Source organism: Odocoileus virginianus, chromosome 24, assembly GCF_023699985.2.
Source record: "Odocoileus virginianus isolate 20LAN1187 ecotype Illinois chromosome 24, Ovbor_1.2, whole genome shotgun sequence".
Lineage (NCBI taxonomy): Eukaryota > Metazoa > Chordata > Mammalia > Artiodactyla > Cervidae > Odocoileus > Odocoileus virginianus.
This window is the reverse complement of record NC_069697.1, coordinates 23,896,985-23,922,160: the sequence shown is the minus strand read 5'-3', so window position 1 is coordinate 23,922,160 and position 25,176 is coordinate 23,896,985. Positions and strand designations below refer to the sequence as shown.

Genomic DNA, 25,176 nt, shown 5'->3' with positions numbered 1-25,176 from the left:
AAGGCTGGAGGCGGGGGAAGGTCAACTCCAAGCTTGAGCAGCGGGGCTGGGGAGGGATGCTACAGAGCCTGGTGTTCGCCCCCTCTCGGGGCGCCTGGCGCAACAGGGAAAAGTAAGAGCTGGGGGAGAAAGTCAAAGGAAAGGAAAGCTTTGAGGAGGAAAGAAGAGTAAAGAATAAATTGTATAATAAAGGAGGAAGAGAGAAATAAGGAAGACAATTAATTTAAAAAGAGAAAGAATCCGAAAAAGAGAAGGAAACAAATGGGTCCCAGAGAAAAAGAGAAAGAAGCAAATAACGAGAAAGGAAGAAGATGGGGAAAGAAAGGAAGGGATGGGGAGGAAGATGGAAAACAAAGATCTTCAAAAAGGAATTTAGCCGGTAAGGGAGGAGCGAGATTCTCTCTGGAGTAAGCCGGGCCGACCGCAGACCTCACTCGGGCTGGAAACCCAACCTACTGGGTAACTTGGGAGCACACCATAAAGTGGGGAGCAAGTCTGCCCCCTCCCCAGACATCCTCCCATCCGTCCTCCTCCTAAAGCTTCTCTTGGATGTGTTTGCTGTCTGGTTTCAATTCAGGAGGCAAAGTTAAATAACTAACTGGCTTCAGCGGGACAAGAAAGCAGTTGTGCTGGCTATCAGACTTCAGGATGCGGGAATCTCAGGGAGTACATTTTTTGGTAAAAGTGACTATTTGTGGCCCTGTACATACAATTAAGCGCCTAGTCAGACACGTGTCTAGGCGGTAACCTCCATAGCATCTGGGTGCAAACATGTACAATGTCCAGATGTGAGAGCGTCTCTGATGGCTGGGCTGCCGGCGTGGCGAGGAGATCGGAGTGGATCAGAGGCCCCTCCAAGCGTCCTCGGTCTCCCACTTGCCTCTTGTACCTATTTGAAAATCCGTTTGCGGGGTGGGGTGGGGGGTCTGGGGAGTTTCTAAGCATTCTATCTTTTGCCTGAGACTTCTCTGCTCCCAGTTCAGCCGGGTCAGAGCCCGGTGTTAAGGAAGAGAGCAAATCTTTCCTTAAGTTTTGAAAAGAGATTGATCTTTTTGGGCCTCCAAAACAAGAGGGAAAAAAACTCTGCAGTTTTCACCACTAGTGTGATTTTGCTTTTCATTTCGCTTGAAGAGATTTCAACACACACACACTGTATAATTATTTTATTATTTGATCCTAAATGGAGAGACATTTTATTTTTGTTTCACTTCACCCTTGGAATTTCCTAGATGACTTCCTTAACCTGGTGAGGAAACTCCGCTAATTTTCCTTGGAGGAATCAGGGTGCCTCGGGGGCATTTTGAAGGCTAGAGCCGGCAAAGCAGCCGAGGTTCCTTTCTGTCCGTTGAGCACTACCTTTTCCTTCTTCTGTTTCCATGTGGGGACCCCTAGCGCCCCAGCCCTCAGCCTGTCCTCCGGAACCCGCCGACCACCCTGGAACCTGTGAGGAGCACCCTCCACCTCTCCCTCGGTCACAGTCCCACTGGCGGCAGGAGGCCCAGCTCTCATCCCTGGTGCCCTTTCCAGGGTCTGGGTACCAGAAGAAGGGCGCAAGGGGCCAGGGCTCTCGGGGTGGGGGGTTGTCAAAATATAGGTGCAGCCTGAGCCCCCTCACTGTGACCTGAAGCCCCTGAATTTTTGCATCTCCAAGTTGAGGCAAGAAGAGGGCAGTCCGAGTCAAGTATAGACGCGGCACTTTCCCGGAAAGTTGGGTAAATGGCTTAACAGTGATTTTAGCAACACAGACTTCTTCTGGACCCCAATCAAGTTCCCTAGGGGTGCAGGCCTGAGGCTCTAGGCCCCGTGGGGCTGGGCTGATGGGCGCCTGGCAGCGGTGGCAGGCGGGGTGGCCGCGGCAGCCTGAGTGCCTTTGAACGCCAGGCCCGGACAATAGGACTGAAACGGCCTTTGCTCGTGGCCTCGGGAAAGACGGAACCCAAGGGGGCAGGGCTAGGACCCACACCCGGACCCACACAATCGCTCCCCTCTCCCCGTTCTCACCCTTGCATCTTCCTTCTTTTCGCCTCCATTGGGGCAGAAACCCAAGTCTGCAAAAACCCAAGAAGTTATTCAAGTCTGCGGCTTCGGGTACTTGTTTAACAGCTCTGGGTTTGCGTTTATCCTGCGTAATTAAAGGCAAACATTTGTCCCACCGGGGGTCCCACTTAGGCTGATGAATTTGATTTGTTTTTTCATTAATGGGCCGTGTTCATCATACTTCTAATTATTTCAACTTTAAACACTATTCGTTCTTGTGAGGAGGTGGGAGTGGAGGCGGGAAGTTCCTTCTCCCTGGGGGGGGGGCGGTATTTGAAAGCGACTCTGTCCCCACCCTGGGCTGAGGTAAGGAGTGGGTTTGGGACCGGGGTCAGGTTGGTCTGGGAGACAGGTCGCAAGGCCCAGTGAGTCTGCTTTCCTCCAGCTGGTTCCCCAGGTTAAGCCATGGAGCTTGATGTTTTTGAGAGGTTATCTGGAGTTCGTCTCCCGCATTCTGCCGCCTCCCTCGCCCCCTTCCAGGCTAGGCTCAGACCCTTCCCCGTCAAGGCTCTTGGAAACCTTCCACAACCCCAGCGGATACCAGCCTGGCCTGGGCAGAGAGGCTCAGGGAACGATGTCCCGGCCCCCAGCTTCCAACACTGAGAGAAAGACCAGGAAAAGCTGAGGTGGTCAAGCGGCCCCTGGTGTGGGGGACAGGGCCCAGCAGACCCCAAAATGGGGAGCAAGGGCAAGGGACTGGGACATCAAACTCCAGGGACAGGCACACCAGGCAGGAAAATAAAGGAGATGTGAAAGAGGGGGAGGGAACCCCCCAAAGCCATATAATTCTCAATTGCTTTGGTCTTTAATTTCATCGCCCCATAAATGAGGAAATATCAGTTCCCATACTAAATTTTTATCCTCGGCTGATAAATATGACGGGGAATTTTCGTTGGGTCCTCGTAAAAGCGAACAGTTTCGATCAAACTGGTGGGGAAAGACTTATGCAGATAATACAAACAGAGTGGCCATAAAGTCTCCGCGTTTCCCGCGGGGTGGGCGGTGGGACAAATGGCTCCCTGGATTGACTGCCGCCCCGGCCGGCCAAGTCTCATCTGGGGCCTAAACAGGCTAACCTTGCCCGGGCCAACCCCCTGTGCCGAGCCCACTGCGACCCCAGCAAATGAAAACACGAAAGCATTTCAAATCTCCCTTGGCTGGCCGGGCCAGCAAGTCACACATTACAAACATTTTCTTCCAGTTTTTCCTGGGGTTCAGGAACCCCTGAGCCTTCTCTCTGTCCCTCTGGATGCAAGAAATCGGCAGATTTCTTTCCGAAGTCGTCTTCTAGCAGCCGCCGGCTTGGGCCTCCCTAGAAGCGATCCAGTCTCCTCACTCCACACCAGGGCGCCCGGGGCTCAGGTCCCTTTCCCGGCCCGGCTCCAGTCCTTTGGAAAATGGAAACCCGAGGCTCAGCACCGGGGGAAATGTGGGGCCACCGGAAAGACAAAATATTCTCCAGATTCCGTTTCCTGAGGAAGGGGTAGAGAGTTTAGTTCGCTTTGGGAGAAAGGCGATGAAGAAACGTAAAGAACTATTTGAAACATACCTTGTCTCATATTTCTCGCTTCCCCTTATTACAAAAAAATAAAAAATATAAAATCACCACCACAAAAATAGTCTGATTCCGCTCTGTTAAAAAATGCCCCCAGCTCCTTGGCTCCGTAAAGGGCACTTCTCTAGGTCGGGTTTCGTCACCTCTGTTGTCCCGGTTTCCTGGTTGATACGTGACTCCCCCCTAGCCGCTCGAGGCGGCCCCGAGGGTTCCCTCTCTCTGGGAATATTCCCTGTTTTCATGGGGGGCAAGGTCAACTGGAAAGCGAGGGCCGCCGGGGCTCGAAGCAAAGCAGCCGAACCGGCTCCAAGGCCAAAGCCTTCCAGCCTCAGAGTTGATAGCCCCGGAGCCGCCCACCCAGCCAGGCCCAGGCCGCACTCCCTGGTCGGGGAGCCGGCGCTTTGGGTTGCCGGCTTCTGCCTCCCGCGACCCCTAAAGCCCTTCGGAACCTCCCTCGACCACGCAGCCCTAAAGCCGTCTTGACCCCTCCCTGGCCTGCCCCGGACACTGGAGACTCCCCGTCAATCCCCGCAGGGAACTGGCGACTCAACCAACTTCCGTGACAGGCGGTCCCGAGCTGAACTCCCAGCCCCAAGGAAGGAGCCCGACGAAGGAGGACGCAGGAGAGGAGAAACTTTAGTTCTGTTCGGGAGTCCTTAACTTTTTCTCTCCCTTTTTCTGCCCACAGGAGCCCTCCCCCAAACCTCACCCCACTCCCACCCCAAGGGAAGAAGTGGGGGCGGGGGCCAAGACGAGGAAAAGAGGCGGTGAGGAGCGGGGAAGAAGTACCTGAATCGTGTCTTGACCTTTTAATTTGAATTTGACTGTTTTGAGCCCCGAGTTGCCTCGCTCCCTCACTCTTTCCCGCATTTCCCCCCACCTTCTCCCGCCCCCCTCTCCCCAGGAGTTACAGGCTGGTTCCCGGGTGAGCAAACCCCATTCTCCCTAGAACCCCCGCACCCACCTCTACCTCCTCCTGCCCCCGTCGCCCCGGGGGCCCTTCCTTTGTTCGCGGGGAAGGGCTCCGGCGCCCCTACCCCGAGGCGGCTGCTAGGTGGCGCTGTTACTCCACGCTCCGCACTCCGCCTGCCGACAACTTGACCCCGCTGACGTCACGGCCGTCTGAATCATCAAGGCCATTTTCAAATCCCATTGGTCTAGCCGTCACATGGTGAGGCCCGAATGCGCGGATAATTATGGAGCTGATATTTCCCCCCCCTCCGCTTCTTTTCCCTCCCGCCCCTTCAACCGCCCCCCCTCCCGGATGGGGAAAAAAAAAAGATGTCAGCTCCTCCGCTGTAGTATTGCTCCTTAAAAACCCCTCTCTCTGAAAATGACATGCCCTCGCAATGTAACTCCGAACTCGTACGCGGAGCCCTTGGCTGCGCCGGGCGGAGGAGAGCGCTATAGCCGGAGCGCAGGCATGTATATGCAATCTGGGAGTGACTTCAACTGCGGGGTGATGAGGGGCTGCGGGCTCGCGCCCTCGCTCTCCAAGAGGGACGAGGGCAGCAGCCCCAACCTCGCCCTCAACACCTACCCGTCCTACCTCTCGCAGCTGGACTCCTGGGGCGACCCCAAAGCCGCCTACCGCCTGGAACAACCTGTTGGCAGGCCGCTGTCCTCCTGCTCCTACCCACCTAGTGTCAAGGAGGAGAATGTCTGCTGCATGTACAGCGCAGAGAAGCGGGCGAAAAGTGGCCCCGAGGCAGCTCTCTACTCCCACCCTCTGCAGGAGTCCTGCCTCGGGGAGCACGAGGTGCCCGTGCCCAGCTTCTATCGCGCCAGCCCGAGCTACTCCGCGCTGGACAAGCCGCCCCACTGTGCCGGGGCCAACGACTTCGAAGCCCCTTTCGAGCAGCGGGCCAGTCTCAACCCGCGCGCCGAACATCTGGAGTCTCCCCAGCTCGGGGGTAAAGTGAGTTTCCCTGAGACCCCCAAGTCCGACAGCCAGACCCCGAGTCCCAGTGAGATCAAGACCGAGCAGAACCTGGCAGGCCCAAAAGGCAGCCCCTTGGAGAGCGAAAAGGATCGGGCCAAACCCGCCGACTCCAGCCCAGACACCTCCGATAACGAAGCAAAAGGTAAGGCCGCCCGGGCCGTGGTCCGGCTGGGACGCTCGGGCACTGGGTCTTCGTGGCCCCGAGCGAGGGCAGGGAGAGGGTTGGGCCGAGGAGGCCCTGGACTGTCTTGGGAATGCGACCCCAGCTTGCGACTCGTGTCTGCTGAGCGCCAGGCTGGTGGCGCGTCACTTGGCTAGGGAAGGTAAGCGGCGAAGTGGAGGTGCAAGGCCGGCAGCGGCGCTGGGCGCCGAGACCGGGGTGGTGCACACCGCGGGCAGCCTGCGGGCGCCTAGTGCTGCCCAGGGCGGGTGGCCGCGCCTGGGTGTGTGCTGCCTTTGGTTTGCTTGCTCTACGTTGTTGTCCTGGGGGACTGATGTCCCCCCGCCCTCAGGTCAGAAGCTTGCAAAAAAGCTTAAAATGGCGATCTTGGGCCAGGGACTAAGGGAAGCTTGGGAGAAGGGGGATTTCGCTTTACTGCGTTTTCCCAGTTGAAAATGTTTCCTGCGAAGCGCGAGTTGTTGTTTGTGGGTCTGATTCCTGCGTGTGGTTTGGGCTCCTGCGGTTTTTAGCTCGGCCGGGGGCCTCGGGCAGCAGAGCTGGGGCCGGAAGAGGTGGAGGTGAAGGGCTGCCCGCTGTGTCCCTCCCTCCCCCAGACGCCTAGGCCGCCTATGGCGTTGGAACAGGGCATTTGGAATGTTAAGTTTTTTGTCTTCCCTTTGAAAATTTTCTTCTTTGCCTTTTTTTCTAGTTGCATGTATAAAAATGTAGTTTTCCCATTGGTTTCCAAAAGCAGCCTACAAATGAGTGGTTGGGAAATTTCTGTGTGCATGGTAAGCGGTTTTCTCCTGCAAGGGAGTGTGGCATTAGTTGGATTTCATTGTGATTTTGGTTGGCGAGGGAAAGCCTAGGCAGAGTTCAAGCTCAGAGTTCAAGATGCATTTCTGCTGAAGGAGCTGGGGGCCTTCAGGACCTTTCTCTGACACCTGGAGAAAATGTAAAGGAAACGGGAGCAGTGGAGGGAGGCTGAGGGGGTTTTCCATGAAAAGTTGGAGCAAAAAGCATCAGAAAGGGCCCAACTGGCAGACGAGGTGGGGGTGGATCACCTGCTCCCCACGGCACTGGCTCCTGGAGGCTGTGTGTAAGAAGGGCTCTTTGGATGCAGAGGCAGATGAAATAGTGAGAACTGAGCAGACTGAGGGTGGCCTGGGTCTTGTGGCGCTTTGTATATGGATGCGGTGCACACGCATGCCTGGCGACGACCTGTGTCATACTCACACACACTCACGCATGCCCTCTCATACATGCACACGCACTCTTTCGTAGGGTGAGGACAGAGCCTCGCCCTCTTGGGTCTCCTCTGCAAATCAAAGGTGGGCCTTGGCAAATCAGCCCATGGAGACCCTGGCCAGAAGATGGGCACGGGTGTGTTCCTGAAGGTGAGGGGGAGAGACGCACACACACCCACCAAGCCTTGGTGCTGGCACGTGTGCAGCACAGAAGTTTAATTTTATACCATCTCCCCACACTGTGGGCTTGGTTGGGGTGCAGAGTTAAGGTAGGAAAAGCTGCAGCCTAGCCCTTCCAAAAGCAAAGTCAAGGTTAACAAGCCCACCTCCTAGCTCAACTTGCCCCCAAGCCCGATAGATTCTCCTTTCTCTCCTGCCATCCCCACACCATCTAAACCCTCCAGCCCCAACTAATCCCTCTCTGCCTTCTGCCTGTGCCCTTCTTGCCTCCATCCCCCCATTTTGGTACCTCCACCAGGCCAGAGGCAAGCCGGCTTTGGGCCAGACTTCCCCACTTGTAATTTCTCCCCTTCCCCTAAACCCCAAATTAAAAAATCAATGGCACAGAGTTATATGTGGAGAGCCTTTGACCAATTTGGCAGGAGGCTGCAGGTGCAGAGGTGGGAGCAAAATTAAGGACATTCAAGTGTTTTAAACTAGAGCCTCAAGTTTGCATTTTTCTAGTGCCTCCTGGTTCCCCTAGAGCCCCCACCCCACTCCCCATCAAGATAAGATCCAGGAACCTAGCAGTTTCATTAGGCATAGAGGGGGATAGAGCACAGAGCCATCAGTAGAGTCCTTTGCTGGGTGTCCCTCTCGGATCTCTGGACTCTGGGTTTTCTCCCTGGAAAAGATAGCCAAGGTCCCTTCTGCTGCTTGAGGTTCATTTCAGGGAGAATGTGTGCCAGGGGGAGAAGCTATCCATGAGGGAAAGGGAAATACACAGTATATTTAGAGTATCTCCTTATATAAATAGACACACATGTGCATATCCCTGTGTGTGTGCATATGGGGAGGAATGTGTGCCTCTGCAGAAATGCGCATGTACATGCACGCATGCATATCTGCATAGACGAGGCAGGAGATTTCCAGGAGGCTGCATTTCTTCAGGATCTCTCTCCCTTGACCTTAGGTCTCTGGCCAGGGCAGTTGTCTGAGGACCCCTCAGCATGCCCCAGAGCTGCTGCCCCTGACCTCTGCTGCCTGCACAAGCTCCCTGCCTCAGGTACTCCTGGGGAGAACAGCCAGGAGAGGAAGAGCTGGCGATGGGAGATCCAGTGGGGGCAGAGCCTCTCTGTGGCACTTGGGTGGGAGTCAGGGCCGGGGGTCTGACTCTGGGTGCAGAGACGGCTGCATTGGCCTCTGGCTGCGGAGACTGGGGCAGCCTCCCTGCACTGAGTTGAAAGGGGCCAAAGCTCTCTGGGAATTGCTCGGGGCAGCAGCGGGGTGGCCTCTGTTACCCAGTCTGAGGCCTGGAAAACACCTTTCCTTCTGGTTGGGGTTTTTTTTCCCAGAGCTGGAAGGGAACAGAGAGGAGGGAGGGTCTGGTGGGGCTTAGAGAGCCCACCAGGGTCAACAAGCTGAGGGAGAGCCGGAGTACTCAGAACCTGCTAAGTCAAGGTGGACTGGGGTGATTAAAATTTAATAGACATGTTGGAGGCAAGTACCTTCTGTCTTTCTTCCCTGTAAGTTGAGACCCCAGAGAAATTCTAAAAGCCCTGAACCCAAGAGGACCCCACCAGCCAGGCCTGTGGGGCGAGAGCAGCTCTCCTGGCTCCCTCAGCCGCCCCCACAGCAAGCTGGCTAAGGCTGCAGTGCTGCCAGGGTTTGCCTCTTCGAGGGATACTTATGTAAATAATGTTATTTTTAACAGAGGAGATAAAGGCAGAAAACACCACAGGAAATTGGCTGACAGCAAAGAGCGGAAGGAAGAAGAGGTGCCCCTATACTAAACACCAGACGCTGGAATTGGAGAAAGAATTTCTGTTCAATATGTATTTGACGCGAGAGCGCCGCCTGGAGATTAGCAAGACCATTAACCTTACAGACAGACAAGTCAAAATCTGGTTTCAAAATCGCAGAATGAAACTCAAGAAAATGAACCGAGAGAATCGGATCCGGGAACTGACCTCCAATTTTAATTTCACCTGAGCTCGGGGGGCCTCCCCTCCCCCTCCTTTCTCTCCCCCCCACCTTCCTTTCCCCGCCCCTCCTCCCTTTGTGCCTGGTGGTATATTTTTTTTTCCTCCCTGAGTATAAATGCAACACGCCTGCAAAAAAGGCAAAGACCTCAGACTCTCCTTCCAAGGGACCTATGGTGCGTGCTCCGAAGATGCGTCCACCTAAAGCATGAGAAATGGGGTGCTGGGGTGTGGGGTGTGGTGTGCCCACATAGATGAGGGTGGGAGTGTGGCTGGTGTGTGTGTCAACCCCTCACTCATGCACGCACTCACACATAGCATCCTGTTCTCCAGGCAAAGTTAAGGTCGAATCCACCCGATCATAGGGGAAAAAAATCAACCAGAGAAGGTCTGTAATCTCGCAGAGCACAGACAGAATCAGAATCGCTTCTTCCTTGCTGCATTTCCTCCTTAGAATAATAGACGTTTTGGAAAGTTCAGCTAGTGTTTGTGTGTTTGTCGTAGCGTCCAGCGCCTCTGCCAAACCCTCTCTGTGTCTTTACCTCCCAGTCGCTCTGAGAATCTGCTTGAAGTCTCGTATTTGTACTGCTTTCTGCTCGTCTCCCATCCTCCCAGCACCCCTACATCCTCCATCCACTGCCATCTCAGAAATTCCATTCAGAGGAACAAAAAACAATTTTTAAATTAAAAATAGAACATAGAGAAGCAAAGACAGAATGCCCCTCCCCCAAATATTACCCTGTCCCTGTCTGGGAGTTGTGTTATTTAAAGATATTCTGTATGTTGTATCTTTTGCATGTAGCTTCCTTAATGGAGAAAAAAAAAATCCTAATAAATTTCCAGAATCGTAATCCTCAAATGGGTGGTTTTTTTGTTTTTTAGTGTTTTTTTGTTATTTTTTTAGCGACACCCTCCCCCCAAAGAGGCTGAGTGTGTGGATGTGTGTGTTTTGTGTTCGACTCATCTCCTAGAGCCTTTCTAGAACGTCTCTTGGCGGGTTTAATGTAAGTGAGAGACCATAACGTTGATTTAAATATTATCCAGGTGACCACAATAAGTCAAGGTCATAAAACAGTAATGTCAGGACGGTCTTGGTGCGCGCGAGAGGTGGATTTTATGATCTGCAAATATAATGTGGTGCTGCAGTAAAAGATGCATTTAAAGGTGACTGGAGGAGGGAAAGAGGCAGAAGCAAACTGCAATCTTGAGGAGCAGACGGATCCCATTGCCTGGGGTGCTGGGCCAGGCGCACCCCACCGCTGCTGGGGGGAACCCCAGGAGCCCCCCACCTATCCAAGGAGAGGAATAAACTTAACCGCCGGAGGGGGATGAGGAGCTGAGCCCCCCCCTTCTCGACAGCAGCAGCAGAAGCGCGGGCAGTGGCAGGAGGAGGAGGCAGCGACAAGGTAAGAGAAGCGGTTTCTTGTTCTTCTCTTGGCGGCGGAGTGGGGACTACCGGCGTCCCCAGGTGCCCAGTGCGCGTTGGGCAGAGCAGGGTGGAAGGTGTTCTGGACATCTTTGCTTGCTGGGAGCCCAGGCTTGCCCTGTGGCGGCTCGAAGCGGAGGGCAGTGGCCACAAGCTCCCCCTCCCTGACCCATTGCCTTGGGGTTCGGCGGTTAAAGGGGTAAATTGGTGGTTTTTGGCTTCTTTCTTTCCTCGGTCACTCTGGGTCGCCTGGAACTCGACACAGGGTTCTTGATGTAGCTCAGTCTGGTTGTCTGCTGGGGGGAGGCAGAAGGAGGATGGGCTGGCGAGGGTTGGAGCTTGAAGCTTAGGTTTTCCTGCTTTCTGCTGGTTTAGATGTGAGCCTTAGCCAGGCTCTCGGTCCCCACTCGCTCTGGCTGTGGGGCTTTGCCAGGCAAGTGGCCTGATTGGAAGAGGCTTTGGAGTGGTTCGGCCACACACGGATGAAGGGAAGCCAGAGTTCAGCTGAGAGACGGAGAGGATCAGAGGAAACCTAGGGGGAGAGCACAGGAGAGCCAGAGGGCAAGACAGGGGACCCAGCTCGAGAGTGGAAGGACACTCCAGCTTCCCCCAGGGCCAGGGCCAGAGGCAGGGGGATCGCCCCACTGCGGTGCTGGGGGCGGGGCGGGGGTTTGGCGTCTTGAGGTCCCATTTCACCAGAGTCCCTGAGCGATTTGCTTAGTCCAGAAGCTGATGAGGCAGTCAGACCCCTTACCCACCCAGCCACCCAAAGTCTACCCTCTAGTCCTTAGGGAGGTTGTGGGGGCGGAAAGGGGGACGGGGCTGAATTTCTTCCTTCCCCAACCCCCTTCCCTTCTCCTCCCGATAGATGCAAAGCTGAATCTCCCGCCCTGCTTGCTCAGCTGATCTGTGGCTTAGGTAGTTTCATGTTGTTGGGATTGAGTTTTGAACTCGGCAACAAGAAACTGCCTGAGTTACATCAGTCGGTTATCGTCGAGGGCCCCAACCCACCTATCCCGCTCCTACCCTCCCCAGTGGGACTGCTCCCCAGGCCCCCTCCTAGACAGGGCAAAATGGGTACAGACTGAGGAGGGCAAGCTGTGAGTGGGGCCACACGACAAGTCTGGAGAACCCCAGTTTATCCCGTCCACTCCTCAGCCTGTCCCAATCCCCATGCTTGAGGGAGAGGAGTTTTTCCTGCAGCTATTGTTTCCTGGGCCCAGCTGATGGAGACAGACAAAGGAGGTCTAACCAATTCCAAGGAAATTCAGGAATTTGAGTAAGAGGTGGCCTGGCGGGCTAGCTCAGCTGGGTAGCAGGGTGGGGCAGGATGGTTGGAAGAGAGAAGACCACAGAAATAGAAAGGAGTCTTTGAAGGGTTAGCTTTTCCCACTTGCCACCCCTAAGGAAAAAAAAAAATCTGCCTCCAGTCGACTGGGGCTGGAGCTTCTTCTTAGGAAAGTGGGGTGCGTGGGGGGTCCCAGGAGCTGGGGAACTCTGAGCGCCAGCTCAGCCACCTTCTCTTCCTCTTGGATAGCCCCATCCCCAGGAGAAGGGCATATTTAGGGTGTTAGTAGGCTAGAAGAAAGTCATCAAGTCCAAGTAGAAACCCCCCACACACACCCTACTGGGAAACATCAGGGCAAGAATCTGGCTCTGGTCTCTTTCTAGCTGTCTGTTGCCCGTAGGCCTTGGTCTGTTGTGTCTGTGCCTGTCAGGCAGCTGCTTGTCTTTGCACTGTGTGGAAAGGTCTGGGTGAACGGAGGCTGCCAGCGCCCACCATTATCATATTGTTGGAGAGGTTGTTGGCTGATGCCAGGGGGAGGAGGGGAGGACATGGAGTAAAGGGGCATGTGAGCAATGTGCAACTTTACAAAGCGTCTTCCCCTCCTTGCCCTTCTCTGGTTCCTCAGTTCTGGTCCTGGTTGCTAGAGAGGGCTCTCCAAAGAGGTTTCTCTGCCTGCAGAGAAAAATGGGGAGGGTCACGGAAAATGGGAGGTACACCCCTGCTCTCAGACTGGGAAAGAGAAAGTCAAAAGGCAACGACAGGTTCTTGGTTCTCTTACTTTGGAATTGTTATGATTATTAAAACATTAGAAACTTTCAGACAAGGAAACAAGTCATGTCCCTGTAACACAGTATATCCATAAAGTTTATTCACGCAGTTGTCTGCTGGGGGGATATATGGAACCTTGCATGTGTGTGGGTCTCTGTTTCTATCTCTCTGCCTCCTCCAGGCTCTCCCAGATCCCCTGTATATATTTTTGTGCATACTCATGTATTTTTCTCTCTCTCTTATACAAAGAGATCCCATGGAGACTAGAGGAGAGAATAATAATAGAGCCTCCCTTCTCCCCAGCTGAAACTGTCAGTCTGTCTTTCTGTCTGCCCCCTCAACCCTTTGTAAGGGGGAAAAAAAAAATCTCTTCCCTTGGAAGGAAGTGCTCAAATCGTCCTATGGCTCCCAGGGAAATGGGGAGGTTTTCAGAGAGGAAGGCCAGCTGGTGCGAGGCAGGCAAGGTCTTCCCCAGTTTGGGAGCCCTTGGCAGTCTCTGAGTTTGCAGGCTGTCAGAAGCCCGGGGCCAGCTGGAGTGAAGGGAGTCCCAGGCAGGGGCGGGGTGCTCAGGAGTGCCTGGCTTTGAGACAGAGTCCCTGATGGGCCGAAATTTACCAATGAACGACTTCTGCGCTTTGGGTCTCTCAGCCCCAATTTCCATTTCAGAGCTGGTGGGCTTATAGGGGGGTGGCCACAGAGCCATGGGTCTGGGTGTCCCCCCCCAATATCCTGGGGAGTGGGGTGCATTCTCACAGGGCCAAGGTGAGGGCCAGTCTGGTGGCCAGTGTCCACTGCGGGGCCCTGGGGCCGTGGATCATGGCTAAGGCGATGGTGATTATTTATTCGCTTCGCTGGAGGGGAGTCTTCAAAAGAAACAGCGTGAAGAGGAGGGAAAAAATTATCTCTCTCGTCTGTGGATATTAAGATGGATTTTTATTTCTTAAAGGACCCTCCCCGCCGAGAGCGCATAAGCGTAAACTTAATATATGCTCTGCAGCCCAACTCCAGAAATCGCAATAAAAGTTAAAACCTCCCCTACTGGTTTTTTTTAATTATGATATGGGAAAGAGGAGCAGGATTTATAGAGCTGAACTCTCCGCGTGTAAGTGTTTAAGACTTGCGGGAGAAGGAGGAAAAGGCAAGAGCTCGCCAAGGAGAGCCTTGGTCTCTGAGATCTCTCGCCGGCTGCGGGAGCTCCGGCTTAGGCGGCGGATCATCTGTGGCCTCCCTGGGACCTCGGCTCCCGGGCACCCTCCGCCCGGCCCACCGCCCTGCCTCGGCTGGCTCGGAGATGCGGCCCTTCTTGAGAACAGGTGAAGGGCAGCGGGGCCGGGGAGAGGGGGCTGCGGGTGGGGGCGTTGGGACACTGGGCTTTGTGTGGGTCCCGTGCAGGGGAGGAGGTGTGCAGTCCCGGGCAGGGCCGCGGCCCGAGGGTGGTCAGCGGGCGCCTTGGCTCGGAAGGGTGTCCGGCCGGGCCCCGAGAGCACGGACAAGGTGGATTGTGTGAGGACTTTGGCCGCAGATGGAGCGGAGCGGGCTCCCAGGCGGAGAGGCCAGCGGCGAGGCGGGCAACCGGATGTTGAGTCTGTAGGAAGGACCTTGAGGTCTGCTTGGTGTTTGGGCTGCCGGGGGGCGGCGGCCCAGAGTGTGGAGCGCGCAGCGCGCGGGGCGCGGCGGCCGGCGTGGGCGAGGCAGCAGGCCTGCACACCTCTGCAGCCGCAGGGCCGGGCCCAGGACGCCTGAACTGAGGCCGACCAATGGTCAGAGCGTGAAAAATAAATGCAGTTCAGGGTCTTTCTTTCTTTTCTACATCAGAGGTCCTTTCTTTTTTGTCTCTTTCGGAGATACCTGGATTTGGTCCAGAACAGGTTGCCCGCGGGAGGGCCCCGCGAGCGGCGGCGCGCGAGGGAGGGAGAGAGGGAGGGAGGGCGAGGAAGAGGGAGGGAGGGAAGGAGGGCGGGCAACGGCGGCTGCGGTGGCCGGGGCTTCCCTCCCCCGGCGGAGGCGGCTGCCCTGCATCTGTGGCCGTGGGGAGCCGAGGAGCAGGTAACGAAGGCGCTTCCCGAGGCGGGATTGGATCAAGCCAGAGGGACCGAGTCTTCCGGGTCTCTGCCGGACGCCCTGGAGGGGAGAGAAGGTAGGGAGATCGGCGCCCGCCCGGCCTGGCAGAGAGGCCTGGGGAATGTTGAACCTGTATTTGATTTCAGACTCACACTCATGTTGTGAGTCTGCCTGCCTCCGGAGATGCGGTTTGCCTGTCTGTCTGTCTGTCCGTCTGAGACGTCCTAAACCCTAGGCTGTCCAGCCAAAGGCTGAAAAAAAAAAAATCGGGAAAAATTCGTCGGAATGTGCACTTTCATTCATTGGATTCTCGGCGACTCAGTGGGGCTGGTGGCTGGGCCCCCAAGTTGGAGGGCGCTTTCCTCCTGCTTTCTGGACGCCAGAACCTCTGGTTCCCTCCGCCTTGGTCTGAGTTTCCGGCTCCAGGTTCGCGGGTTGCCCTGAGGTTTGAGGCCAGACAGCTCCTAGTCTGGCAGGGAGGGCGGGGGAAGAGACTAGCGGCTCTGGCTCCTTAATTGTACTTCGGACCGTATTGTCTCTCCTTTCGCCACCTCCGCTTCCTCAGTCTGGGCTCCAAAGTCACTGCAAATTTCCTTGCGACATACATCACACGTACATCACAAAGATCAGGTAACCAGGCACCCAGGACCACGGGGGGCTCCAGGCGGAGAGCACCCCTAGCTCTGGGGCCGCTCCTCCTCCAGCCACTCCCCAGGCTGGGAAACCAGATCGGGTTGGGGGAGCGGAAATAGCCCCGTTTGCTGCGGGGCGCAGGGCAGGGGGCCGGAGGGAATGCAGGCCGTGGCGTTGAGAGGGCCATGTTCACAGGCCCTGGGGGTTTCACTCCTGCTGGGCTTAGCGGCTGGACTCCTGGTGTGTAGGGATCCCGGATACCCACCTGGGGTGGGGGCAGGACGCTGGTCTCCTCGCGGCGGGCCGGGAGAATTCAGTTTCTGCTTCCAGCGCAGGCCTGAGCTAGGAGGAGTTGTGTGTGTGGGTGTGTTTTTCCCAACAAAGAGGGATCAGGAGAGAAAAGGGGGGAAAGGAGTGGGGAACCAAGGAGGGGGCGGGGAGGAGGAGAGGGCAGCAGAGAGGTGAACTGAGCCCATTTCAGGGGGAGAAGGAAAACGAAAGCAAATGGAGCACGCAGGGCCTCCTCCGCGCAGGCGGGTGCTGCCGAGCCGGGAGCGGGCGCCCTGCCTGCGGCTGCGGGAATGACCCGCTGGGGGACCGGGGAAAGCCTGTTTTAAATATAATCCGAACTTGACGGTGTGGATTGAACCGGAGGGGATTTAAATCACTAAAAGGGAGGAGGTGCAGGGCCAGGGGAGGGGATCAGTCTAACCTGTCTTTCTGTCTGTCTGTCCTGCCCACGGTGGTGCTAGCTTGATTGTGATCCCAGCTGTCCAGGTCTGAGGTGATGTAGTCAGGGTGCTCCTCCCCCTGAGGGGGCTCTCCTCTGCCCAGTGCCGTCTTTTGGGGTCAGAAGAGAGCTCTAAGAACCACAGTGAATGCACAGCTGCTAGCTAAAGCTGGAGTCCTCCCATCTCCCAACAGGGACTCCCAGTGGCCTCCAGTCCCTCGGGCTCCCCATCGGTGATGAGGAAAATTGAAGGGAGTGGTGGGGGTGAGAGGGAGTCTGGGAACCTGGCAGGAGATTCAGCAGGCATAACTGAACCGTGGGAAGACAAGCCCCTCCTTCTTGGTGCTCCCACATCCTTGGTGCCCTGACACCTCCAGGTCTGGATTTGGGGAGAGCCCTAAGGTCTGCTTCAGAGCCCTGACCTGCCACCCCACCTCCAAATGCAGAGGATGGGGTACCGTCCACATGTAGTTGAGGAACCCGAGGGACCTCGGCCTCGTGGCCTGGTGAACTCAGGGATTCTCAGCCTCTTCCAGCCCCCCTCCCCCAGGCTGCCTCTCTTAGCAAGGCCCAGGCAAAATGGGGTGTTGGTGGGGAGGGGGCTGTGGGTGAGGCCTGCTTGCAGATCCAGAGTTGTGTCTATGCCTGAGTGGGGAGGGCCTGAGTTCACGCTCTGAAAAGAAGGCGACAACCCCCCTCAGTTTCACAGGGAATTTGGTGGCAGCAGAGAGCGTGGGCCTGGTGATCCTGGCTGCCCCACTACTGCTGCCTCTGCCGGGTGGGCAGGCAGGGTGGGCAGGCTGCTCAAGAGTGGAAAAGAAGGCGGTGGCCAAGCTGGGTAGGAGAGAAAGGGGCATCTGTTTACAGCCACTGTGTCTGGGGGGCTTTCCCAAATAGTAGAAGCCCATAGGAGAGGGGCTTTGGGGGCAGCTTCCTTCTAGGAAGACTGAGGTAGGGGCAGATGGGCCCTGTCCCCTGGCGAAGACGAAAAGGAGGAGCCGGCGGGCTTGAAACCTCCTTCGTCCTGTCTTCTTTGCTCCTTGATGAGAGCGTGGCTCAGCTCCCAGCTGCTTGCGTAGCTGCCTGGGCCGAGATAGGGTTCTATATCCTGGAGGCCTGGTGTCCCCACCCCAGCAGGTCGCCCGGGAGGGGCAGGAGAGGAGGCCTCTTCCTCCTTTGTGTCCGGACAGAAGTGGCCGCTGCGCCCAGAGCCGGTCCCGCGGCAAAGGCCCGGCCAGCCAGCGGGCTGCACAATGCCACGGCTGCTCGGCCAGCCCGCGCCCTGCCCCGTCCTGCCTGCCTGTCGCCGCCCTTCCTCCGACTCTCTCTGCATGCCTTCTCTTCCCTCTCTTTTCATCCTGCCTCCCCTCTTTTCTGTCTGTCTTCCCTTTCTTTTATTCTAATCCGTTTTCTTCTTTTCTTCCCTTCTTCCTTCCTCCCTTCCTCTCTGGGGACCTGGCGCCGTGCTTCAGTCTTGCTGTCTCAGGCTGTCTCGGGCTCAGTCTCTCTCAGGCTCTGTCCCCTGACGTCCTCTTGGTCACAGTCTGGCCCTGGGCCCTCTGAACGCTCCGCGGCTCTGCTCGGCATTGCCAGCAGCCACCCAAGAACCAGGCAGGGTCCCCCGCCGCCAGGGCTGGGGGGAGGTGCTGATGGCGCTGGGGATTTGGAGGAAGCCTAGGCAGGAGGACGGTAACCTCCAGTCTTTTCCTTGAACTAGTGAGGGAGAATTTTTGATTGACAGCTAACCCAACTCCATCAAGGCCAAAGAGATATTCTGTTTCTTGCTGTAATTTGGCTTTTCCAAAACCAGTCCAGTCGGGGGGAGGAGAAGATAATCAGAGCTGAGGGTGAAGGGGCTGAGGCCCCGGGTCGCCTCTCCCCAGCCGGGTACTTCTCACGTCCCCCCCATGCGTCGAAATCCCAGCCCCGCTAGACCGAAAAGGAGAGAACCCGAGAAGGGGAGGAGCAGGGACTGGGGTGGGGGCCTGGCAGGCTGGGGTCGGTGCTGCAGGCTGCAGACAGACCCTTCCCCCTCAACTTTCCTCACCCCCCCTTCCCAAACACACACACTACAGTCTCTGGAACACCTCTCTCTAGCCCTTCTCCTCCCTAGAGGAGACAGGTTGACAGAGATGCAGGAAAAAAGCAGCCTTCACCCCCCCCCCTCCCATCCCTGGTGTTTGGTCCCCTCCTGAGGACAGGAATGGGAAAGAAGAGCAGGCATCTCTAGTCTGAGAAACCTTGTCCTTCCCTGCTGCCTCAGAGCCTGTGTCTTAGCCTCAGCTCCTGCCTGTTTCTCTTGGCGCAAACTGGACTATTCCCTGCTGACCCTGAAATTGCACCCCTCCTTCAAATTCACTCTGCCCTGCCTAGGACGCCTGTGTCTCTGGGGATATCACCTGCTCTTCTCCCCCACCCCCACCAACTTCCCTGCCCCTCTCTAGCACCCACACTGAGAATTTCCTGCTTGCCTTTGCCCACCTTTGCTAAGCCACCATGGGACAGTCTGATGGCAAGCAGAGGGCTGGGCAATGAACCCCAAATTCAAGGAGGAGGGTAGCAACCAACTTACTGAGGGGGGGAGGAATCCAAGTTGTGTGATCTTCCTTACCATCACACTGCCCCCTCCAGAATTCCTGTCTGACTCCAAAGAAATTGCTTTCTCCCATTCCTTCATAGCTTTTTTTCGTTCCAAAAACAGCCTACAATTTTATTTAATGAAAGACACATTTATGAACAATCAAATGATCCTCATAAAAATTTTATTGAAGGACGTAAAAACAAGCTACTTGCCCACGACCGAGGTCGCTCTCTCGCCTTGCCCGCTCTCACCCTGGCTCTCTGCAGACAGAGCCCCGGGGTGACTTCTTTTTTGGGGGGGAGGATAGGATGTCTCAGAGATGGAGTTGGGGGCAAAAGAGGGCGAACAGGAAGACGGGACGGGGACACCCCACTGAAGTTGTGTAGATCTCTCCTCTACTTCTTCAGGCTAGCAAAGAAAGATAAAGATACAGACAATAAATTTAAAATAAAGACGGTTGCCTATCTGTGCCAAAGGAAAGAGAGGACTTCTGGTGACAGAGGTGTATCAGGTCCCAAGGTCCTACCCCTCCCACCCTTGGGCCACCTTCCCCAAGCTTCTCCTACCCCAGATTTGGGGGGCTGAGTTGGCCAGTGGCAGAAGGACGCTCCCCTTTCCCTCCTTCCCTCCCTCCATCCCAGCTTCCCCAGTCCCCTCCCACTCTCCCTCCCTCGCTGCTGCTGCTCCAGAAAGAAATACATACATACACACTATTTAAAAACGCATTTTTAAAAGCCACGTTCCGAACTGACAATCGCTGATCTCGGCTCGCGCAGAGACTGCGGGAGCGTCGGGACCGACAGAGACGGATTACGTCAAGAAATAGTTCCTCCACCTACCTCGGGCCTCTCCGCCCCTGCGGGGTTCCAGCGCCCAGCTCAGCCCCGAGGGTCCGGGAACCCTGGCTTCGGGGACAGGCACTGGCACCCCATTAAGAAATCCTCCCGGGGGTGGGGGCGGAGGCCATCTGCTTATGGGTGGACACGGGCAGGGGCTTCTGTGCTGAGATGCGAGTTGTCCTGAGGGGGCGGCGGGTCCTTGGGTCCAGAGTTGCGGACCCCCAGGAAAACGCAGGTCGCGGGGATCAGCAGAGAGAAGGGGGTGGGAGAAGGGAAAAAAAAAAAGCCAGGAAAAAAAGCCCCTGCGCATTGATCCGCGCCGTATTTTTGGGTAAATACGATCACGTGGGGGCCGGGGAGCCAATGAGCTGCGGGGAAAAGGCTGGAAAAATAATTACCTGCCTTGATTGTTCTGTGAGCAGATAAAAAGTACATATACAGTTCATACAATAATCTTATGTATGTAAAACCCTGTTACGATGTCGGCGACGGGGCCCATCAGTAACTATTACGTGGACTCGCTCATCTCTCACGACAATGAAGACCTCCTAGCGTCCAGGTTTCCGGCCACAGGGGCTCACCCCGCCGCCGCCAGACCCAGCGGTTTGGTGCCGGACTGTAGCGATTTTCCGTCCTGTAGCTTCGCGCCCAAGCCGGCAGTGTTCAGCACGTCGTGGGCGCCTGTGCCCTCGCAGTCGTCCGTGGTCTACCACCCGTACGGCCCCCAGCCCCACCTCGGCGCCGACACGCGCTACATGCGGACTTGGCTCGAGCCGCTGTCCGGCGCCGTCTCCTTCCCCAGCTTCCCGGCCGGGGGCCGTCACTACGCCCTCAAGCCGGACGCCTACCCCGGGCGCCGCGCCGACTGCGGCCCGGGCGACGGCCGCAGCTACCCGGACTACATGTACGGCTCGCCCGGGGAGCTGCGCGACCGCGCCCCGCAGACCCTGCCCTCGCCCGAGGCGGACGCCCTCGCCGGCAGCAAGCACAAAGAGGAGAAGGCCGACCTGGACCCCAGTAAGTTGGGAGCAATTTTCCTTTACAACCCGCGCGGGAGGGGAGGGGAGGCCAGGCGGGGGGAGCGGATTACAGCCCCTCGGAGCGGCGCAGGGAGCGCGGGAGAGGGGTGAGGGCGAGGACTCAATAAAAGCGAATTACCTTGGGGAGCTTTCAGGGGCAGGAAGGTCTGAGAAGGGGGCCCAGGGAGCAAGGTTGGGAGAAGGCTGAGGGGGGCTCCTCTCTCAGGAGCTGGCTTTGATGAGACCCCCGCCCCCACACCCCCAGCCCAGGCTTTTTGGCTCAGTCACTACTTTCGAAGAAATGCAGACAGGGCCAGGGGATAGGGTGGGGGCGAGGTTCATTTTATGGTTTGGGATGAGATGGGGGAGAGATGAGGAGGACACTGGGGATAGAGAGGAAATAACCCCAAGGAGAAAAGCCACCCATACCTCCCAGGCAGTGTGGGTCCTCACCCCACTAGAGATTTGTAAAACAGAAGGTCCATGGGCTTCTCCCCCAGGAACCCTGGATGAGAGGTCTGAGGGCTTTCCCAGCCTGGGAACTTGGAGGGATCAAGACTTCCAGAGTTGAGGGAGAGAAGAAGGGCCCCAGTCTCTTTAAACTTGAGAGCCCTCTTCTGAGGGTCTGCAGGAGAGAGGGGTGGGAATGGGGGTCAGGGATGAGGAGTGGGGAGAAGCATCTCCCCAGATTAGAGAATTGCACACACGCGCGCACACACACACACACACACACACTCACACTCCAATCAGGGAAAGGGGAGCCTTCTGAGTATTGCAGAGAAAGACAAGGGTAGTTTTTTTTTGGGGGGGGGGACAGGTGAGAGCTGCAGGGCCAGAAAGAGGATAGAAGGGGAAACAGCAGGAGGAGGGGGTGCAGCCCCTGGGTGTGAGGAAATGTCTGGGGGAGACCTAGGAGGGGGCTGCAGGAAATCCTGCAGCCCCATCAGGGGCTAGGGCCTAATTATACTCCTCTGAAGGCTTCCCTCCTTGCCCTCAGCTACTCCCATAAACCTGAAATTGGAGGCTTGGCTCCTGCAGAGCCTGTCCTGGGGCTGGCAAGAGGAGGGGGCACTGGAAGCCAAAGAGGGAAGCTAAGATATAGGGGAGCCTGTCCCCAAGAGCAGCAGCTCCCTGGGGAGAGGAGAAAGTCTTTTCCCATCCAAGCATCACCCTGAGAATTCGCCTCAGCAGGGTTGAATTCCGAGAGAGCGGAGATGGGGCGCTGGAGAGGGTAGTGAGAGGCTTGGGGACTCTCAGGGTCAGGAAACAGAACTGCTGAAATTTCAGGACTTGGTCGTGGGCTGGGAGGGTGGGAGGGGGCAGAGGAGGAGGGAAGTGGGGAGGAGAGAGACCTCGCTATAAAAATAAAAAACAAGAGAGAGAAGCGTTTATGGGCCTATGAAACAGTTGGGAATTTGGACTTTTTATGAGGATATTCTCGAATTACTACTCTTGAAGCTGAGGAGGACCAGAATGTAGAGGCTTTGATAGCTTCGATTTCCTATAGTTTTAGGTGCTGGAAACCAAGGAGGGGAAAGATAGGGAGGGGGGAGATCGCAAAAGCAGTAAGGGGGGAATTCCTAAAGCAAAACGTGTCCAAATTCAGGTTCAATTCTTGGGTTTGGGGAGCCTGGCTGAGCCTGGGGATGGGGTGGCAGGGGTCCTGGGCTGGAAAGGGGCTCCACTGACCCCTGCCTGTGTTTGGCCCTCCAGGCAACCCCGTGGCCAACTGGATTCACGCCCGTTCCACGAGGAAGAAGCGCTGCCCCTACACCAAGTACCAGACGCTGGAACTGGAGAAGGAGTTTCTCTTCAATATGTATTTAACCAGGGACCGTCGGTACGAGGTGGCCCGGGTTCTCAACCTCACCGAGCGGCAGGTCAAAATCTGGTTTCAGAATCGGAGGATGAAGATGAAAAAGATGAATAAAGAGAAAACCGACAAGGAGCAATCCTAAACCCTGCCCCAGCCTGCTGCCTCGCACAGCCAAGGGAAAAAACAAAACAAAAAAACCCACAAAATGCCCCAGCCCAGGCGGGAGACAGCACTGAAAGGAAAAAGGAAAGAGCAAGATAGAGAAAAGCCGATCGGCTTAAAAAGGAAAAAAAAAAAAAAGGGAAGGGGAAAAGGAAAACTCTTGCGATTTGGGAGGGTTCAGTGTTGAGAAATTGGTGTTTTAGAGTTAGTTCTACCCAGCGAGGAGGAGGAGGAGGCGGGGAGAGAAACCGCGTTCTCTTCTCCCAGCGCAACTGAAATAAATGACACACACAAATGTGATTTTTTTTCTCCTTTCTTCAGAGAAGCCAGTACTTGAATTGCTATATTTCTATTTTTTTTTCATGTATTGTATTTGGTCCGGGCCATCGTTCCCCAGGCCTGGGGTGCTCTGTGTGCAGATTTTGTACAAAAACACACACACGCACACACACAACATACACAAGTGTGCTTCCCAGCCCAGGAGATAAAAGGCGAGGGCCGGGGACCATGCCGCAGGCTGGGTCCAGCAGCGCAGGCCGGCGCCTCTGGCATGTACATAGCAGTGTCTCCTCTCATCCTCAGAGTCGGTCCTGTAACGTGCTTCTGTTTGTTATGGTAGAACAGCTCTGTGTTAATATATCGAAGTCACTTAAAAAACCAGAAACCCAACTGCATCCAGTTCTCATTATTTCTCCTCCTTGTCGCTCCCAGGCTTCTGAAGTGGAGGAGGCAAGTGCTTAGATCCTTTAGGGGAGGTGGGAGCCAGGCAAGGGGCTCCCTCTACTTCAGAAGGGCAAGTGCCTGCCACTTCTCTCCAGGCAGGGTGTGATGGGGCTAAGAGGCTCCCGGGGTGCGGTGGAGGCTGCTGAGGCCCGGGTGCAGCTTGTGCCTGCCCTGGCTGGCTGCCTGTGAGTCTCCTGGTAGCTCGATGGAGTCCCTGGGGGTGGGGGTACGGCATGAATGGTTTTCCTTGGCTGTAATTAATTGTAATAATTTATGAGTACATGAGATCGGAGGGAAGAGATAGGTAAAGATGAAGGTTGCGTGCTGGGTGCAGGCCGGGGCTGGATTCTTGCCTGGCTGCATCGGTGCTTTGAGGGGTGTCTTGGTGGGGGGGAGGCTGCTAAAGAGGGTGTGCGGTGAAGAATGAAGAGGAAGGCCCTTGCAGGCCTCAGGGAACTGGACAGGCATTGGGCATTGAGAGTGAAAGAAGATGCAGAGAGAGAGCAAAGAGAGAGAGTAGAGAGGGAAGAAAGAAAAGGAAGGAAAGGAGGGAGAGAGAAGAAAGATGGCAAAACCAATGCAATCAAGATTAGATTTAGTTTCTATTTCTCAGTGTATTCTCAGTTCCTCTCTCCATCTCCTAGTTCTCTCTAGTCTATTCAACCTCTCTCTGGTGCTTAATTTGAATGTTGATCTGGGGGTGAAGTTTGAATGTTGATCTGGGGGTGACAGTGGTTATGCTGAGCAATTGCAGTATTTCTAGGAGATCCCGAGGCTAGGGCCAAAGGAAGCTGGCCAGGGGTTAGCCAGAAGTGGGGTGTTCTCTGGTGGCTATGGGACCCCAGGGGCAAAGATTGGGGGATATGTGTGTGTAACAACAGCCCAGTGGGGATGGTCGACTGCCTAGCACCCCAAGGGAGCGCCTTCCCCAAAACCAGCAGTTTTCATCTGCTAATCAGAAGCAGACTCAAGCTGCCGGGTATGCTTCGGCCCAGCGCCCCCTTTCTCGGAAATCCCCCAATCTGGAAACTATTAAACTCAGACTGCTTGAAATATAGCCCTTTAATATCTCAGGCTGCCCATTCTGGCTAGGGTGCAGGGTGTTGCTATGAATACTTGGGGAATACCACCGTAAAAGAAAATAATTGGGGACCCCAATTCCTAAGCTCCCCCCATGGCATCACCTTACAGGATTGGTGAGGCACTTTTAAGGACCAGCCCCTTCCCATCATTTGAATCTCCTACCCGCTCCTCCTATTAAATAGTCCAGTTTCAGGGGCTGGAGGAAGGTGGGAAAGAGGTGAACGTTTTCTTTTTGATAATATTTTGAGGGAGACAATCAGAAGTCGCGGTTTGGTTTTCCCAGTCGCGGAAGCACCCCGCCTCTTTCCCGCTTAAGAAGAGACCTCCCAATTCCAGAAGCGATTGTTTTCTTGGTCCTTTTGAAAGGTGCTTTGCCTGTAGTTTTCTGGCTACCTCGCTCCTCCTCTGGGACCCTGGCCTCAGTTACGCCCCGCGCGGAGGACAAGGCACCCACCCATCTCCCTCGGTCCTGACTGCGGGGACTCAAGCTTCTCTCCCGGCCCGAGCTCGGCGGTGTTTCCGGGCCTTCACCCCGCCCCTGCTCCAAGGCCCTGTCGCCTCCCCTCGTCCGTCCGTCAGCGCGGCCTGCTTCCTGCGGCCCGCCCGAGCCGGTCTGGCTCTGGGCAGGAAGGAGGGCCCTGACCAGAGCGTGGGATCCAGAGCAGCCCCACGCGGTCCAGCCCACGGTTCAGTACCAGCTCAGCCTCCAGCCTGCAGGTCAGGATTGGATTCAATTTTTATTTATTGTCATTTGTGAACTCAAACCACAACAACACGACACACATCTGGGGAAAGAAACGAAAGCTGGGGACGAAAGAGGGGCTTGCAAACGCCCCCCTGCCCTAATCCTCCCCTCCCACCTCTCCTCTTCTCCTTTGTCAGAATCACAAAACCCTAAAAGTTGTTCCACTTGGGAAGGCAGAGGGTAGGTACATTTCCGAGGCCCCGAAATGCCACTTTTATGG

At 55.9% G+C, this 25,176-nt stretch overlaps 2 protein-coding genes and 1 long non-coding RNA gene across 3 annotated transcripts; 2 read left to right on the top strand and 1 right to left on the bottom strand.

Annotated features, from left to right (window-relative positions):
* The first annotated feature begins 4,868 nt into the window (after positions 1-4,868).
* Positions 4,869-9,933, top strand: HOXC10 (homeobox C10). The gene is made up of 2 exons (XM_020894999.2): positions 4,869-5,676; positions 8,815-9,933. Exons 1-2 carry the CDS (start codon positions 4,926-4,928, stop codon positions 9,090-9,092), a joined length of 1,029 nt encoding a protein of 342 aa, XP_020750658.1. The 5' UTR covers positions 4,869-4,925; the 3' UTR covers positions 9,093-9,933.
* An 8,800-nt stretch (positions 9,934-18,733) lies between these two features.
* LOC139030916 (uncharacterized) lies at positions 18,734-19,794 on the bottom strand. The gene is made up of 2 exons (XR_011483357.1): positions 19,409-19,794; positions 18,734-18,977 (listed from the first exon to the last, which is right to left on the bottom strand). It is a non-coding gene; the product is annotated as an uncharacterized lncRNA (long non-coding RNA).
* HOXC9 (homeobox C9) lies at positions 19,562-22,705 on the top strand. Its single transcript, XM_020895000.2, has 2 exons — positions 19,562-20,425; positions 22,141-22,705. Exons 1-2 carry the CDS (start codon positions 19,888-19,890, stop codon positions 22,383-22,385), a joined length of 783 nt encoding a protein of 260 aa, XP_020750659.1. The 5' UTR covers positions 19,562-19,887; the 3' UTR covers positions 22,386-22,705.
* The last annotated feature ends 2,471 nt before the right edge of the window (positions 22,706-25,176 follow it).

Bases quoted from the DNA above. Each gene is read 5' to 3' on its own strand.
- HOXC10 (XM_020894999.2), top strand. From the start codon at position 4,926: ATGACATGCCCTCGCAATGTAACTCCGAACTCGTACGCGGAGCCCTTG. The intron at 5,677-8,814 runs GTAAGGCCGCCC...TATTTTTAACAG, and splicing joins CTCCGATAACGAAGCAAAAG to AGGAGATAAAGGCAGAAAAC.
- HOXC9 (XM_020895000.2), top strand. From the start codon at position 19,888: ATGTCGGCGACGGGGCCCATCAGTAACTATTACGTGGACTCGCTCATC. The intron at 20,426-22,140 runs GTAAGTTGGGAG...TTGGCCCTCCAG, and splicing joins GAAGGCCGACCTGGACCCCA to GCAACCCCGTGGCCAACTGG.